Consider the following 14,316-nt stretch of genomic DNA (forward strand, 5'->3'; position numbering starts at 1 on the left):
AAGGATACCGATCCCAGAACCATGTACATCAGATATTTCCGGATGATTCAACCGCCACCCGCCCGAATCTAATTAAAATAAATGTTTTCGTCATGTCACTCGCCCGACCCGCCGCGGATGAGACGGCAAACCGCGCATCTCTACTGCTCACCCACAGCCGCTCCCTTGAGCACATCACCCAGTCCTTCAGGAACTCCACTGGCTCCCCTTCCTCACCGGATCCACTTTAAAGTCCTGCTCCTCACCCACAAAGCCCTCCACAAGCAGGCCCCCCAGCTACCTCACCAAGCTGCTTCCAACACCACTCAGAGGCAAGCTGCGGACCTGGGGGGAGAGAGCCTTCTCCATGGCCGCTCTCACCCTCTGGAACTTTCTTCCCAAACCCATCCGTGACTGCTCGGATCTTCCTACCTTCAAAAGCCTTCTTAAGAAAAACTATTCAGATCTGTCTTTAACCAGTAACGAGTGTCCTGTAATGTCCCGTCTTGTAAATATCCAGTGTTTTATGTATTTTACTATATACTGCTTTTATATTTCCTGTATTTTATACTATTACTTTGAACTGTTTTACATTTATTTTATTTTTTTTATCCTGTAAAGCGTCTTTGATTACTCTGAAAAGCGCTATACCAAATAAAATGTATTATTGAATTTGTTGGTTTTCTGACTTGGACTTGTTTCTTCAGCATTGTCCACACGTTTTGTCAGGCTTGCCCCTGACAGTTTGTTTGTGTTGTAGGTTTTTCCTCTGTGTGTTGTATTTCCTGTCAGTGCTCATATTTTGTTGGTTTCTTGTCATTCTCCCTGAGCGCTGTTTCCCCTCAACTGCGGCTGAATGGCACCTGGCCACACCTGGTGTCAATCAGCCCGCTCCTATTTTCACCTGCTCTTGTCCTCCAGCCGGTGCTGGATTATTGTCATGTATTGTCGCTCCTGTCGTGTAGTAAGCTATATTTCTGTAGCTGTTTGGAGCTTACTGTTTTTGTTCCCTGCTTCCAGTTTGTTTTCATACCACAAGTAACGACTTCTGTTTTCTGCTCGTTATCGTCTAGCTCCCATGCTAGCTCTTTTAGTTTATTATCCACCCTTTGTGTTTGTTCTTGTCCTCGTATTTTAATTAAATCATGTTGAGTAAGGACTCAACGCCTGCCTCCTTCTCTGCATCTTGGGGTTTGTCACAAACTAACTCTGACACGTTTAAGTCAGGACTTTGGGAAGGCCATTCTAAAACCTTCATTCTAGCCTGATTCAGCCATTCCTTTACCACTTTTGAAATGTGTTTGGGGTCATTGTCCTGTTGGAACACCCAACTGCGCCCAAGACCCAACCTCCGAGCGGATGATTTTAGTTTGTCCTGAAGAATTTGGAGATAATCCTCCTTTTTCTTTGTCCCATTTACTCTCTGTAAAGCAGCAGTTCCATTGGCAGCAAAACAGGCCCAGAGCAGAATACTACCACCACCATGCATGACGGTAGGTTTGGTGTTCCTGGGATTAAAGGCCTCACCCTTTCTCCTCCAAACATATTGCTGGGTATTGTGGCCAAATAGCTCCATTGTTGTTTCATCTGACCACAGAACTTTCCTCCAGAAGGTATTATCTTTGTCCTTGTGGTGTCAGATGAAACAGTTGGGTGTTCCAACAGGACAATGACCCCAAACACACCTCAAAAGTGGTAAAGGAATGGCTAAATCAGACTGGAATGAAGGTTTTAGAATGGCCTTCCCAATGTCCTGATTTAAATATCAGAAAACCAACAAATTTAGCTGAACTGCAACAAGAGGAGTGGTCAAAAATTCCAGCAGAAGCTTGTGGATGACCACCAAAAGTGCCTTATTGCAGGTAAACTTGCCAAGGGACATGTAAGCAAATATGAACATTGCTGTATGTATACTTTTGACCCTCACATTTTCAGTAGAGACACAATAAATTCATAAAAGAAGCAAACTTCAAAAAAACAAGAGTTGTAGAAATAATTGGAAACTCTTTCAGGGTTTCCCACACATTAATTTATTTGTGGTGGCCCGCCACCAAAGAATTACGGCCGCCACGATCAAAAATAAAAAAATGAAAATGTTATTTATTTTATTTTATTTTTATTTTTTTCCGGCTTTTGACAAACTCGACCGCTCATAAAAGCAATGGGACTCTGTCTGTGAATGGAGCTTGTAGTTACATATTATATAAATATGTAGATATTTATATACATATAATATACATATAAACCACCGCCGCCCGACCACATCACCACTAATAGATGCCTGACCTGTGGGAAACACTGTCTTTACACTAATAGATGCCTGACCTGTAGGAAACACTGTCTTTACACTAATAGATGCCTGACCTGTGGGAAACACTGTCTTTACACTAATAGATGCCTGACCTGTGGGAAACACTGTCTTTACACTAATAGATGCCTGACCTGTAGGAAACACTGTCTTTACACTAATAGATGCCTGACCTGTAGGAAACACTGTCTTTACACTAATAGATGCCTGACCTGTGGGAAACACTGTCTTTACACTAATAGATGCCTGACCTGTGGGAAACACTGTCTTTACACTAATAGATGCCTGACCTGTGGGAAACACTGTCTTTACACTAATAGATGCCTGACCTGTGGGAAACACTGTCTTTACACTAATAGATGCCTGACCTGTGGGAAACACTGTCTTTACACTAATAGATGCCTGACCTGTGGGAAACACTGTCTTTACACTAATAGATGCCTGACCTGTAGGAAACACTGTCTTTACACTAATAGATGCCTGACCTGTAGGAAACACTGTCTTTACACTAATAGATGCCTGACCTGTGGGAAACACTGTCTTTACACTAATAGATGCCTGACCTGTGGGAAACACTGTCTTTACACTAATAGATGCCTGACCTGTGGGAAACACTGTCTTTACACTAATAGATGCCTGACCTGTGGGAAACACTGTCTTTACACTAATAGATGCCTGACCTGTGGGAAACACTGTCTTTACACTAATAGATGCCTGACCTGTGGGAAACACTGTCTTTACACTAATAGATGCCTGACCTGTGGGAAACACTGTCTTTACACTAATAGATGCCTGACCTGTGGGAAACACTGTCTTTACACTAATAGATGCCTGACCTGTGGGAAACACTGTCTTTACACTAATAGATGCCTGACCTGTGGGAAACACTGTCTTTACACTAATAGATGCCTGACCTGTGGGAAACACTGTCTTTACACTAATAGATGCCTGACCTGTGGGAAACACTGTCTTTACACTAATAGATGCCTGACCTGTGGGAAACACTGTCTTTACACTAATAGATGCCTGACCTGTGGGAAACACTGTCTTTACACTAATAGATGCCTGACCTGTGGGAAACACTGTCTTTACACTAATAGATGCCTGACCTGTGGGAAACACTGTCTTTACACTAATAGATGCCTGACCTGTGGGAAACACTGTCTTTACACTAATAGATGCCTGACCTGTGGGAAACACTGTCTTTACACTAATAGATGCCTGACCTGTGGGAAACAATGTCTTTACACTAATAGATGCCTGACCTGTGAGAAACACTGTCTTTACACTAATAGATGCCTGACCTGTGGGAAACACTGTCTTTACACTAATAGATGCCTGACCTGTGGGAAACACTGTCTTTACACTAATAGATGCCTGACCTGTGGGAAACACTGTCTTTACACTAATAGATGCCTGACCTGTGGGAAACACTGTCTTTACACTAATAGATGCCTGACCTGTGGGAAACACTGTCTTTACACTAATAGATGCCTGACCTGTGGGAAACACTGTCTTTACACTAATAGATGCCTGACCTGTGGGAAACACTGTCTTTACACTAATAGATGCCTGACCTGTGGGAAACACTGTCTTTACACTAATAGATGCCTGACCTGTGGGAAACACTGTCTTTACACTAATAGATGCCTGACCTGTGGGAAACACTGTCTTTACACTAATAGATGCCTGACCTGTGGGAAACACTGTCTTTACACTAATAGATGCCTGACCTGTGGGAAACACTGTCTTTACACTAATAGATGCCTGACCTGTGGGAAACACTGTCTTTACACTAATAGATGCCTGACCTGTGGGAAACAATGTCTTTACACTAATAGATGCCTGACCTGTGGGAAACACTGTCTTTACACTAATAGATGCCTGACCTGTGGGAAACACTGTCTTTACACTAATAGATGCCTGACCTGTGGGAAACACTGTCTTTACACTAATAGATGCCTGACCTGTGGGAAACACTGTCTTTACACTAATAGATGCCTGACCTGTGGGAAACACTGTCTTTACACTAATAGATGCCTGACCTGTGGGAAACACTGTCTTTACACTAATAGATGCCTGACCTGTGGGAAACACTGTCTTTACACTAATAGATGCCTGACCTGTGGGAAACACTGTCTTTACACTAATAGATGCCTGACCTGTAGGAAACACTGTCTTTACACTAATAGATGCCTGACCTGTGGGAAACACTGTCTTTACACTAATAGATGCCTGACCTGTGGGAAACACTGTCTTTACACTAATAGATGCCTGACCTGTGGGAAACACTGTCTTTACACTAATAGATGCCTGACCTGTGGGAAACACTGTCTTTACAGGTGTACTGGGACTGTAGATGGATTGTATATATATATTTAATATATATATTTAACACATGTGTTAAAAAGAAGCTCATGATGTCAAAATAGTGAAAATTAATCATGGAGAGTCCAATTTAACTTTTTGGCTTCTAAACTTCCAAGCCTAAGTGGTTAGAGCAGGGGTGTCCAAACTTTTTCCACTGAGGGCCACACACTGAAAAATCAAAGCATTTTGATATTTTTCATTTTCAAACCATAACAAAATATATGGATTTTTTTATTTAATTATTATTATTTTTTTTTTACTTTAAGGGCTCCTGGGGGCCATACAGGGTCTCAGTCATTAAAATGTTAAAAACAAGTCAAATGATCTTTTTTATTTATTTAACATTTACACTAAATGTCTACATCAAATTCAGGTTGATATCAAGTTAAAAAAAATGCCTTTTTTTGTCAAAGACAAATATGGTTTTTATAGTAAAACTGAAATTTGCAGTATTTCCCGGACCGCCCAAAACATAGAGAAAGCAATGTTTAATGGGAAGTAGATGGAGCCCTAAAAAGATCAATAATGCAGGACACCATCCATTTTAATGAATTATTATTTTGGAGTAATAACAGAGAAAAGATCAATAAAATCCCACTAAATATCTTTGGGATCCAAATGGTCCCCCGTCATAAATTGATACATTTTATTTATTTTACTTTCAACACTCAAGTTATGAGATCAACTTCAGATATATCTGTCGATTTTACGTTTGAACTATTTTATTTGTTTAATGCTCTTTTGTCAAATAAAACATAGTTTTTATACGGCAAACACAAAATATATTCAGTATTTTCCAAATAAAACATTTTCAAGTGAAATATTTGAAGTAAATTAAGGTTTGAATAGGTCAATAATTCATTATAATACAGATTTTTTTTTTTTTTATTTGAGCAATGGCAAAAGAAAAATAAAGATAAACAAAAAGAAAAACAAACTTTGTGTCAACGTTGCAACTTTTTCTAGTTAGATTTAACCTCATTCCACTCTTTTTAATGTCTTTTTTTAATTTTTACAAGAACATTTCCAGAATGTGTGGTGGGCCGCTAAACAATTAGCTGTGGGCCGCAAATGGCCCCCGGGCCTCACTTTGGACACCCCTGGGTTAGAGTGTCCGCCCTGAGATGGCTAGGTTGTGAGTTCAAATCCCGGCCGAGTCATACCAAAGTCTATAAAAATGGGAGCCATGACCTCCCTGCTTGGCACTCAGCATCAAGACTTGGAATTGGGGGTTCAATCAGCAAAAAAAACATTCATAGTCCATGAATAGTCTTTCACGGATTAGCTCGAGGAACAAAATTAATTTTGTGATTAATCTTTATGTATGTGAATGATTCATGTGATCATTTTTTTGGTGATTAATCACATGAGTTAACTTGTTATTTTGATAGCCCAGATGTGTTAATAATGTACAACATGGAGTAGCTACAATACAAAATCAATCAATCAATCAATGTTTATTTATATAGCCCCAAATCACAAATGTCTCAAAGGACTGCACAAATCATTACGACTACAACATCCTCGGAAGAACCCACAAAAGGGTAAGGAAAACTCACACCCAGTGGGCAGGGAGAATTCACATCCAGTGGGACGCCAGTGACAATGCTGACTATGAGAAACCTTGGAGAGGACCTCAGATGTGGGCAACCCCCCCCCCCCTCTAAGGGACCGAAAGCAATGGATGTGGAGCGGGTCTAACATGATACTGTGAAAGTTCAATCCATAGTGGCTCCAACACAGCCGTGAGAGTTCAGTTCAAAGCGGATCCAAGACAGCAGCGAGAGTCCCGTCCACAGGAGACCATCTCAAGCGGAGGCGGATCAGCAGCGTAGAGATGTCCCCAACCGATACAGGCGAGCGGTCCATCCTGGGTCTTGGCCCTGGACAGCCAGTACTTCATCCATGGTCATTGGACCGGACCCCCTCCACAAGGGAGGGGGGGACATAGGACAAAAAGAAAAGAAGCGGCAGATCAACTGGTCTAAAAAGGAGGTCTATTTAAAGGCTAGAGTATACAGATGAGTTTTAAGGTGAGACTTAAATGCTTCTACTGAGGTGGCATCTCCAACTGTATAAAATCATGTGTTGCAAGATGCATCATTTTGTTCAAAATAAATAAATAAAATGCTTGATAAATACCAAATAAATTAATGAACAGCAAGACAACCAGTATGAAATCAAATGAATTGTGCTTTCGACCAAAAATACATAAAAAAAAATTGAGGAAATAAAAAAAGAAAATAATTCAAATATTTTCGATCCATCCTTAGCGTAATTTGGTGCGATTGTGTCTTTTCCTCTCAGGTACAAATTGCTGAACCAAGAAGAGGGCGAGTACTACAACGTACCCATCCCAGAGGTGGACGACATCGACCTGGAGCTCCGCCAGAAGTTTGAGGTGAGGAGAGCAACACATTTCTACACTTAAAGGGGAACATATCACAATTTCAAAAGGGTTAAAAACAATAAAAATCAGTTCCCAGTGGCTTGTTGTATTTTTTTAAGTTTTTTTCAAAATTTTACCGGTCCCCAAATATCCCTAGAAAAAGCTTTAAAGTGCCTTATTTTGGGCTCTCTGCGAAGACACTGGCCATTTCCCTGTGACGTCACACAGTGCTGCCAATGTAAACAAACAATGGGAATACCACAGCAAGATATAGCGACATTAGCTCGGATTCAAACTCGGATTTCAGCGGTTTAAGCGATTCAACAGATTACGCATGTATTGAAACAGATGGTTGGAGTATGAAAATATTGAAGAAGAAACTGAAGCTATTGAGCGAATAGCTATTGACGCTATTCATAGCCATAGCATGGCCGAATAGCTGCGTTAGCATCGCCGGTAAAATGTGCGGACCAAACGATCAGGACTTTCGCATCTTGTGACACTGGAGCAACTTAAATCCGTCGATTGGTAAGTGTTTGTTTCGCATTAAATGTGGGTGGAAGGAAACGTAATATAGTTGCAAATGCATCTGCAGGTTATCCATACATCTCTGTGCCATGTCTGCTTTAGCACCGCCGGTAAATAGCGTGTTAGCGTCAATTAGCGTAGCATGTTAGCATCGATTAGCTGGCAGTCAACATCAACAAAACTCACCTCTGTGATTTCGTTGACTATCGTTGCAAATGCATCTGCAGGTTATCCATACATCTCTGTGCCATGTCTGTCTTAGCATCGCCGGTCAAATGTGGAGACACTCTGGTACATTCAATGGGGGTCTGGCGGCAGATTTCTTGCCAGTGGTGCAACTTGAATCCCTCCCTGTTAGTGTTGTTACACCCTCCGACAACACACCCACCAGGCATGATGTCTCCAAGGTTCCAAAAAATAGTCCAAAAAACGGAAAATAACAGAGCTGAGACCCGGTGTTTGTAATGTGTTGAAAATGAAAATGGTGGGTGTGTTACCTCGGCGACGTCACATTCTGACATCATCGCCTCCAGCGCGGTAAACAGAAAGGCGTTCAATTTGCCAAAATTCGCCCATTTGGTGTTCGGAAATCGGTTAAAAAAATAGATGGTCTTTTTTCTGCACCATCAAAGTATATATAAAGGGGAACATTATCAGCAGACCTATGTAAGTGTCAATATATACCTTGATGTTGCAGAAAAAGGACCATCTATTTTTTTAACCGATTTCCAAACTCTAAATGGGCGAATTTTGGCGAATTAAACGCCTTTCTGTTTATCGGTCTTTTTGCGATGACGTCAGAATGTGACGTCACCGAGGTAACACACCCACCATTTTCATTTTCAACACATTACAAACACCGGGTCTCAGCTCTGTTATTTTCCGTTTTTTGGACTATTTTGTGGAACCTTGGCGACATCATGCCTGGTGGGTGTGTTGTCGGAGGGTGTAACAACACTAACAGGGAGGGATTCAAGTTGCACCACTGGCAAGAAATCTGCCGCCAGACCCCCATTGAATGTACCAGAGTGTCTCCACATTTGACCGGCGATGCTAAGACAGACATGGCACAGAGATGTATGGATAACCTGCAGATGCATTTGCAACCATTAAGTCAACCAAATCACAAAGGTGAGTTTTGTTGTTGACTTATGTGCTAATCAGACATATTTGGTTGCGGCGTGACTGCCAGCTAATCGATGCTAACATGCTATGCTAATCGACGCTAACACGCTATTTACCGGCGGTGCTAAAGCAGACATGGCACAGAGATGTATGGATAACCTGCAGATGCATTTGCAACTATATTACGTTTCCTCGCACCCACATTTAATGCGAAACAAACACTTACCAATCGACGGATTTAAGTTGCTCCAATGTCAAAAGATGCAAAAGTCCTGATCGTTTGGTCCGCACATTTTACCGGCGATGCTAACGCAGCTATTCGGCCATGCTATGGCTATGAATAGCGTCAATAGCTATTCGCTCAATAGCTTCAGTTTTTTCTTCAATATTTTCATACTCCAACCATCTGTTTCAATACATGCGTAATCTGTTGAATCGCTTAAGTCGCTGAAATCCGAGTTTGAATCCGAGCTAATGTCGCTATATCTTGCTGTGGTATTCCCATTATTTGTTTACATTGGCAGCACTGTGTGACGTCACAGGGAAATGGATAGTGGTTTCGAAGAGAGCGAAAATAAGGCACTTTAAAGCTTTTTCTAGGGATACTTGGGGACCGGTAAAATTTTGAAAAAAACTTCAAAAAATACAACAAGCCACTGGGAACTGATTTTTATTGTTTTAACCCTTTTGAAATTGTGATACTGTTCCCCTTTAAGACTTAGGCAAACTTAGACCCACACCTGCATCCGATGGAGTGACTGTTTCTACAAACATTTGTGAAAGAATGGGCCGCTTTCAGTGATTTCCAGCGTGGAACTGTCATAGGAAACCACCTGTGCATCAAATCCAATCGTGAAATTTCCTTGTTTCCTAAATATTCCAAAGTCTACTGTCGCCTTTATTGTAAGAAAATGGTAGAGTTTGGGAACAACAGCAACTCAGTCAAGAAGTGGTATGCCAGGTAAACTGACAGAGAGGTCAGCATAGTGCAAAGACTTTCTGCACAGTCAGTTGCTACACAGCTCCAAACTTCTTGTGACCTTCAAATTAGCCCACGCACAGTACGCAGAGAGCTTCATGGAATGGGTTTCCATGGCCGAGCAGTTGCAGCTAAGCAATACATCACCAAGTCCAATGCAAAGTGTGGGATGCAGTGGTGTAAAGGACATCACCACTGGACTCTAGAGCAGTGGAGACGCCTTCTCTGGAGTGATGAATCACGCTTTTCCACCTGGGAATCTGATGGTCCAGTCTGGGTTTGGAGGTTGCCAGGAGAACGCTACATTTCGGACTGCATTGTGTTGAGTGTGAAATTTGGTGGAGGAGGAATTATGGTGGGGAGTCGTTTTTCAGGAGTTGGGCTTGGCCCCTTAGTTGCAGTAAGAGGAACTTTGAATGCTCCAGGATTCCAAAAAATGGACAATTGTCAGGTTCTAACACTGATGACATCTATTAATCAGACAAGAAGTTCAATTTAGCTCATGAGGAGAACGCATGGCGCTGAACACTTAGTCACAGTCTCTCCCTACGCTCTAAGGTTCAGCTCCTGCATCCCTCTTTTTATTCAGAGTTCCATAGTCAACATCACTGAGGCCGCCTCTAAAAGGAGTGGTCACATATGTTATGCAAAGCAGGTCCAGGACGCTCAGTACATGACGGAATGGGCCGGGGGCCTTGTGATTTTACCTTGTCTCCTGCTTCGTCTGCGTGTTGTCATCTTATCTTCATTGAGGTCTTTGAAGTCTCTGTCTAGTCTGAGTGCTGTCATCTTATCTTCATTGAGGTCTTTGAAGTCTCTGTCTAGTCTGAGTGCTGTCATCTTATCTTCATTGAGGTCTTTGAAGTCTCTGTCTAGTCTGAGTGCTGTCATCTTATCTTCATTGAGGTCTTTGAAGTCTCTGTCTAGTCTGAGTGCTGTCATCTTATCTTCATTGAGGTCTTTGAAGTCTCTGTCTAGTCTGAGTGCTGTCATCTTATCTTCATTGAGGTCTTTGAAGTCTCTGTCTAGTCTGACTGCTGTCATCTTATCTTCATTGAGGTCGTTGAAGTCTCTGTCTAGTCTGACTGCTGTCATCTTATCTTCGTTGAGGTCCTTGAAGTCCTTGGCTGTTAGCGTGCTAAAACTAAGATAACATCTGTGTCAGAATGTGGACTTAGGGGTTTGTTTTTCCGGAATGCAAAGGAAAGTTGGAGCGGGCAAGGCGTGAAGGCAAAGACATATTTTATTTTAACACTATAACTACAAAAAAAGAAGCAAACAAAAGGCGCGCACAATGGCGGAGAACAAACTTGACTAATGAAACAAAAGTTGCACAAAGGCAGAAAGTATGAACAGTAAACAAAAGCTTACTTGGCATGGAACTATGAAACAAGCAGCGTGAACTAAGCATGAAAGCATAAACATGGCATGAAGCAGAGTGGAGGTAAAGTCGCCAGGCGGACTTCCTGGCAACTTTCCCTTTAAATTATAGACATGATTAGTGACAGGTGTGCGAGTGCAAAATGTGAGACGGGTGCGTGACATGAGGACAGGTGAAAACTAATCTGTAGTCATGGAAACAAAACAAACAAGGGAGTGCAAAAAACAGGAAACAATGGAGTCTTAAGCAAAACAGAACATAACTAAACAAAACATGATCACAAGACATGACAATCTGTGGCTTAGGCCACCCCTCAGACAAGAAGTTTTGATTATAAAAACTAATAACTAAAGCAAGGGACTTTAAGCATACTAAAGTTAGTGTGATAATATATACATAATTATTCTAACAATTCCATGCTCCCAACCTTGTGGGAACAGTTTGGAACGGGCCCCTTCCTCTTCCAACACGACTGTGCACCAGTCAACAAAGCAAGGTCCATAAAGACATGGATGACAGATCCTGGTGTGGATGAACTTGACTGGCCTGCACAGAGTCCTGACCTGAACCGGATAGAACACCTTTGGGATTAATTAGAACGGAGACTGAGACCACCAACATCAATCAGTGTGTGACCTCACCAATGCGCTTTTGGAAGAATAGTGGAAAATTCCTATAAACACACTCGGCAACCTTGTGGACAGCCTTCTTAGAAGAGTTGAAGCTGTAATACAAACCCCGTTTCCATAGGAGTTGGGAAATTGTGTTAGATGTAAATATAAACAGAATACAATGATTTGCAAATCCTATTCAAGCCATATTCAGTTGAATATGCTACAAAGACAACATATTTCATGTTCAAACTCATAAACATTTTTGTTTTGCAAATAATCATTAACTTTAGAATTTGATGCCAGCAACACGTGACACAGAAGTTGGGAAAGGTGGCAATAAATACTGATAAAGTTGAGGAATGCTCATCAAACACTTATTTGGAACATCCCACAGGTGTGCAGGCTAATTGCGAACAGGTGGGTGCCATGATTGGATATAAAAGCAGCTTCCATGAAATGCTAAGTCATTCACAAACAAGGATGGGGTGAGGGTCACCACTTTGTAAGCAAATTGTCAAACAGTTTTAGAACAACATTTCTCAACGAGCTATTGCAAGGAATTTAGGGATTTTACCATCTACGGTCTGTAAAATCATCAAAAGGTTCAGAGAATCTGGAGAAATCACTGCACGTAAGCGATGATATCACAGACCTCTGATCCCTCAGGCGGTACTGCATCAAAAACCAACGACAGTGTGTAAAGGATATCACAACATGGGCTCAAGAAAACTTCATAAAACCACTGTCAATAACTACAGTTGGTCGCTACATCTGTAAGTGCAAGTTAAAACTGTACTATGCAAAGCCAAACACATTTATCAACAACACCCTGAAACGCCGCCGGCTTGGCTGTGCCCGAGATCATCTAAGATGGACTGATGCAAAGTGGAAAAGTGTTCTGTGGTCTGACGAGTCCACATTTCAAATTATATTTGGAAACTGGACCTGGTGTCCTCCAGAACAAAGAGGAAAAGAACCCCCCCGGATTGTTGTTGAAAAGCCAGCATGTGTGATGGTATGGGGGTGTATTAGTGCCCAAGGCATGGGTAACTTACACATGTGTGATGGTATGGGGGTGTATTAGTGCCCAAGGCATGGGTAACTTACACATGTGTGATGGTATGGGGGTGTATTAGTGAACAAGACATGGGTAACTTACACATGTGTGATGGTATGGGGGTGTATTAGTGCCCAAGACATGGGTAACTTACACATGTGTGATGGTATGGGGGTGTATTAGTGCCCAAGACATGGGTAACTTACACATGTGTGATGGTATGGGGGTGTATTAGTGAACAAGACATGGGTAACTTACACATGTGTGATGGTATGGGGGTGTATTAGTGAACAAGGCATGGGTAACTTACACATGTGTGATGGTATGGGGGTGTATTAGTGCCCAACACATGGGTAACTTACACATGTGTGATGGTATGGGGGTGCATTAGTGAACAAGACATGGGTAACTTACACATGTGTGATGGTATGGGGGTGTATTAGTGCCCAAGGCATGGGTAACTTACACATGTGTGATGGTATGGGGGTGTATTAGTGAACAAGACATGGGTAACTTACACATGTGTGATGGTATGGGGGTGTATTTGTGAACAAGACATGGGTAACTTACACATGTGTGATGGTATGGGGGTGTATTAGTGCCCAAGACATGGGTAACTTACACATGTGTGATGGTATGGGGGTGTATTAGTGCCCAAGGCATGGGTAACTTACACATGTGTGATGGTATGGGGGTGCATTAGTGCCCAAGGCATGACTAACTTACACATGTGTGATGGTATGGGGGTGTATTAGTGAACAAGACATGGGTAACTTACACATGTGTGATGGTATGGGGGTGTATTAGTGAACAAGACATGACTAACTTACACATGTGTGATGGTATGGGGGTGTATTAGTGCCCAAGACATGGGTAACTTACACATGTGTGATGGTATGGGGGTGTATTAGTGAACAAGACATGACTAACTTACACATGTGTGATGGTATGGGGGTGTATTAGTGAACAAGACATGGGTAACTTACACATGTGTGATGGTATGGGGGTGTATTAGTGAACAAGACATGGGTAACTTACACATGTGTGATGGTATGGGGGTGTATTAGTGAACAAGACATGGGTAACTTACACATGTGTGATGGTATGGGGGTGTATTAGTGCCCAAGGCATGGGTAACTTACACATGTGTGATGGTATGGGGGTGTATTAGTGAACAAGACATGGGTAACTTACACATGTGTGATGGTATGGGGGTGTATTAGTGCCCAAGACATGGGTAACTTACACATGTGTGATGGTATGGGGGTGTATTAGTGCCCAAGACATGGGTAACTTACACATGTGTGATGGTATGGGGGTGTATTAGTGAACAAGACATGGGTAACTTACACATGTGTGATGGTATGGGGGTGTATTAGTGAACAAGGCATGGGTAACTTACACATGTGTGATGGTATGGGGGTGTATTAGTGCCCAACACATGGGTAACTTACACATGTGTGATGGTATGGGGGTGTATTAGTGAACAAGACATGGGTAACTTACACATGTGTGATGGTATGGGGGTGTATTAGTGCCCAAGGCATGGGTAACTTACACATGTGTGATGGTATGGGGGTGTATTT

General features: G+C 42.0%; 1 protein-coding gene across 1 annotated transcript in view; it reads left to right on the forward strand.

Moving 5' to 3' along the window:
* LOC133541799 (protein kinase C alpha type-like) overlaps positions 1–14,316 on the forward strand; it is a 105,459-nt gene that overhangs the window by 61,510 nt on the left and 29,633 nt on the right. Inside the window, exon 6 of the mRNA XM_061885397.1 lies at positions 6,965–7,058. Coding sequence (XP_061741381.1) covers positions 6,965–7,058 — 94 coding nt within the window. The remainder of the gene's footprint in view (positions 1–6,964; positions 7,059–14,316) is intronic.

This window comes from Nerophis ophidion, linkage group LG23, assembly GCF_033978795.1.
Source record: "Nerophis ophidion isolate RoL-2023_Sa linkage group LG23, RoL_Noph_v1.0, whole genome shotgun sequence".
NCBI lineage: Eukaryota > Metazoa > Chordata > Actinopteri > Syngnathiformes > Syngnathidae > Nerophis > Nerophis ophidion.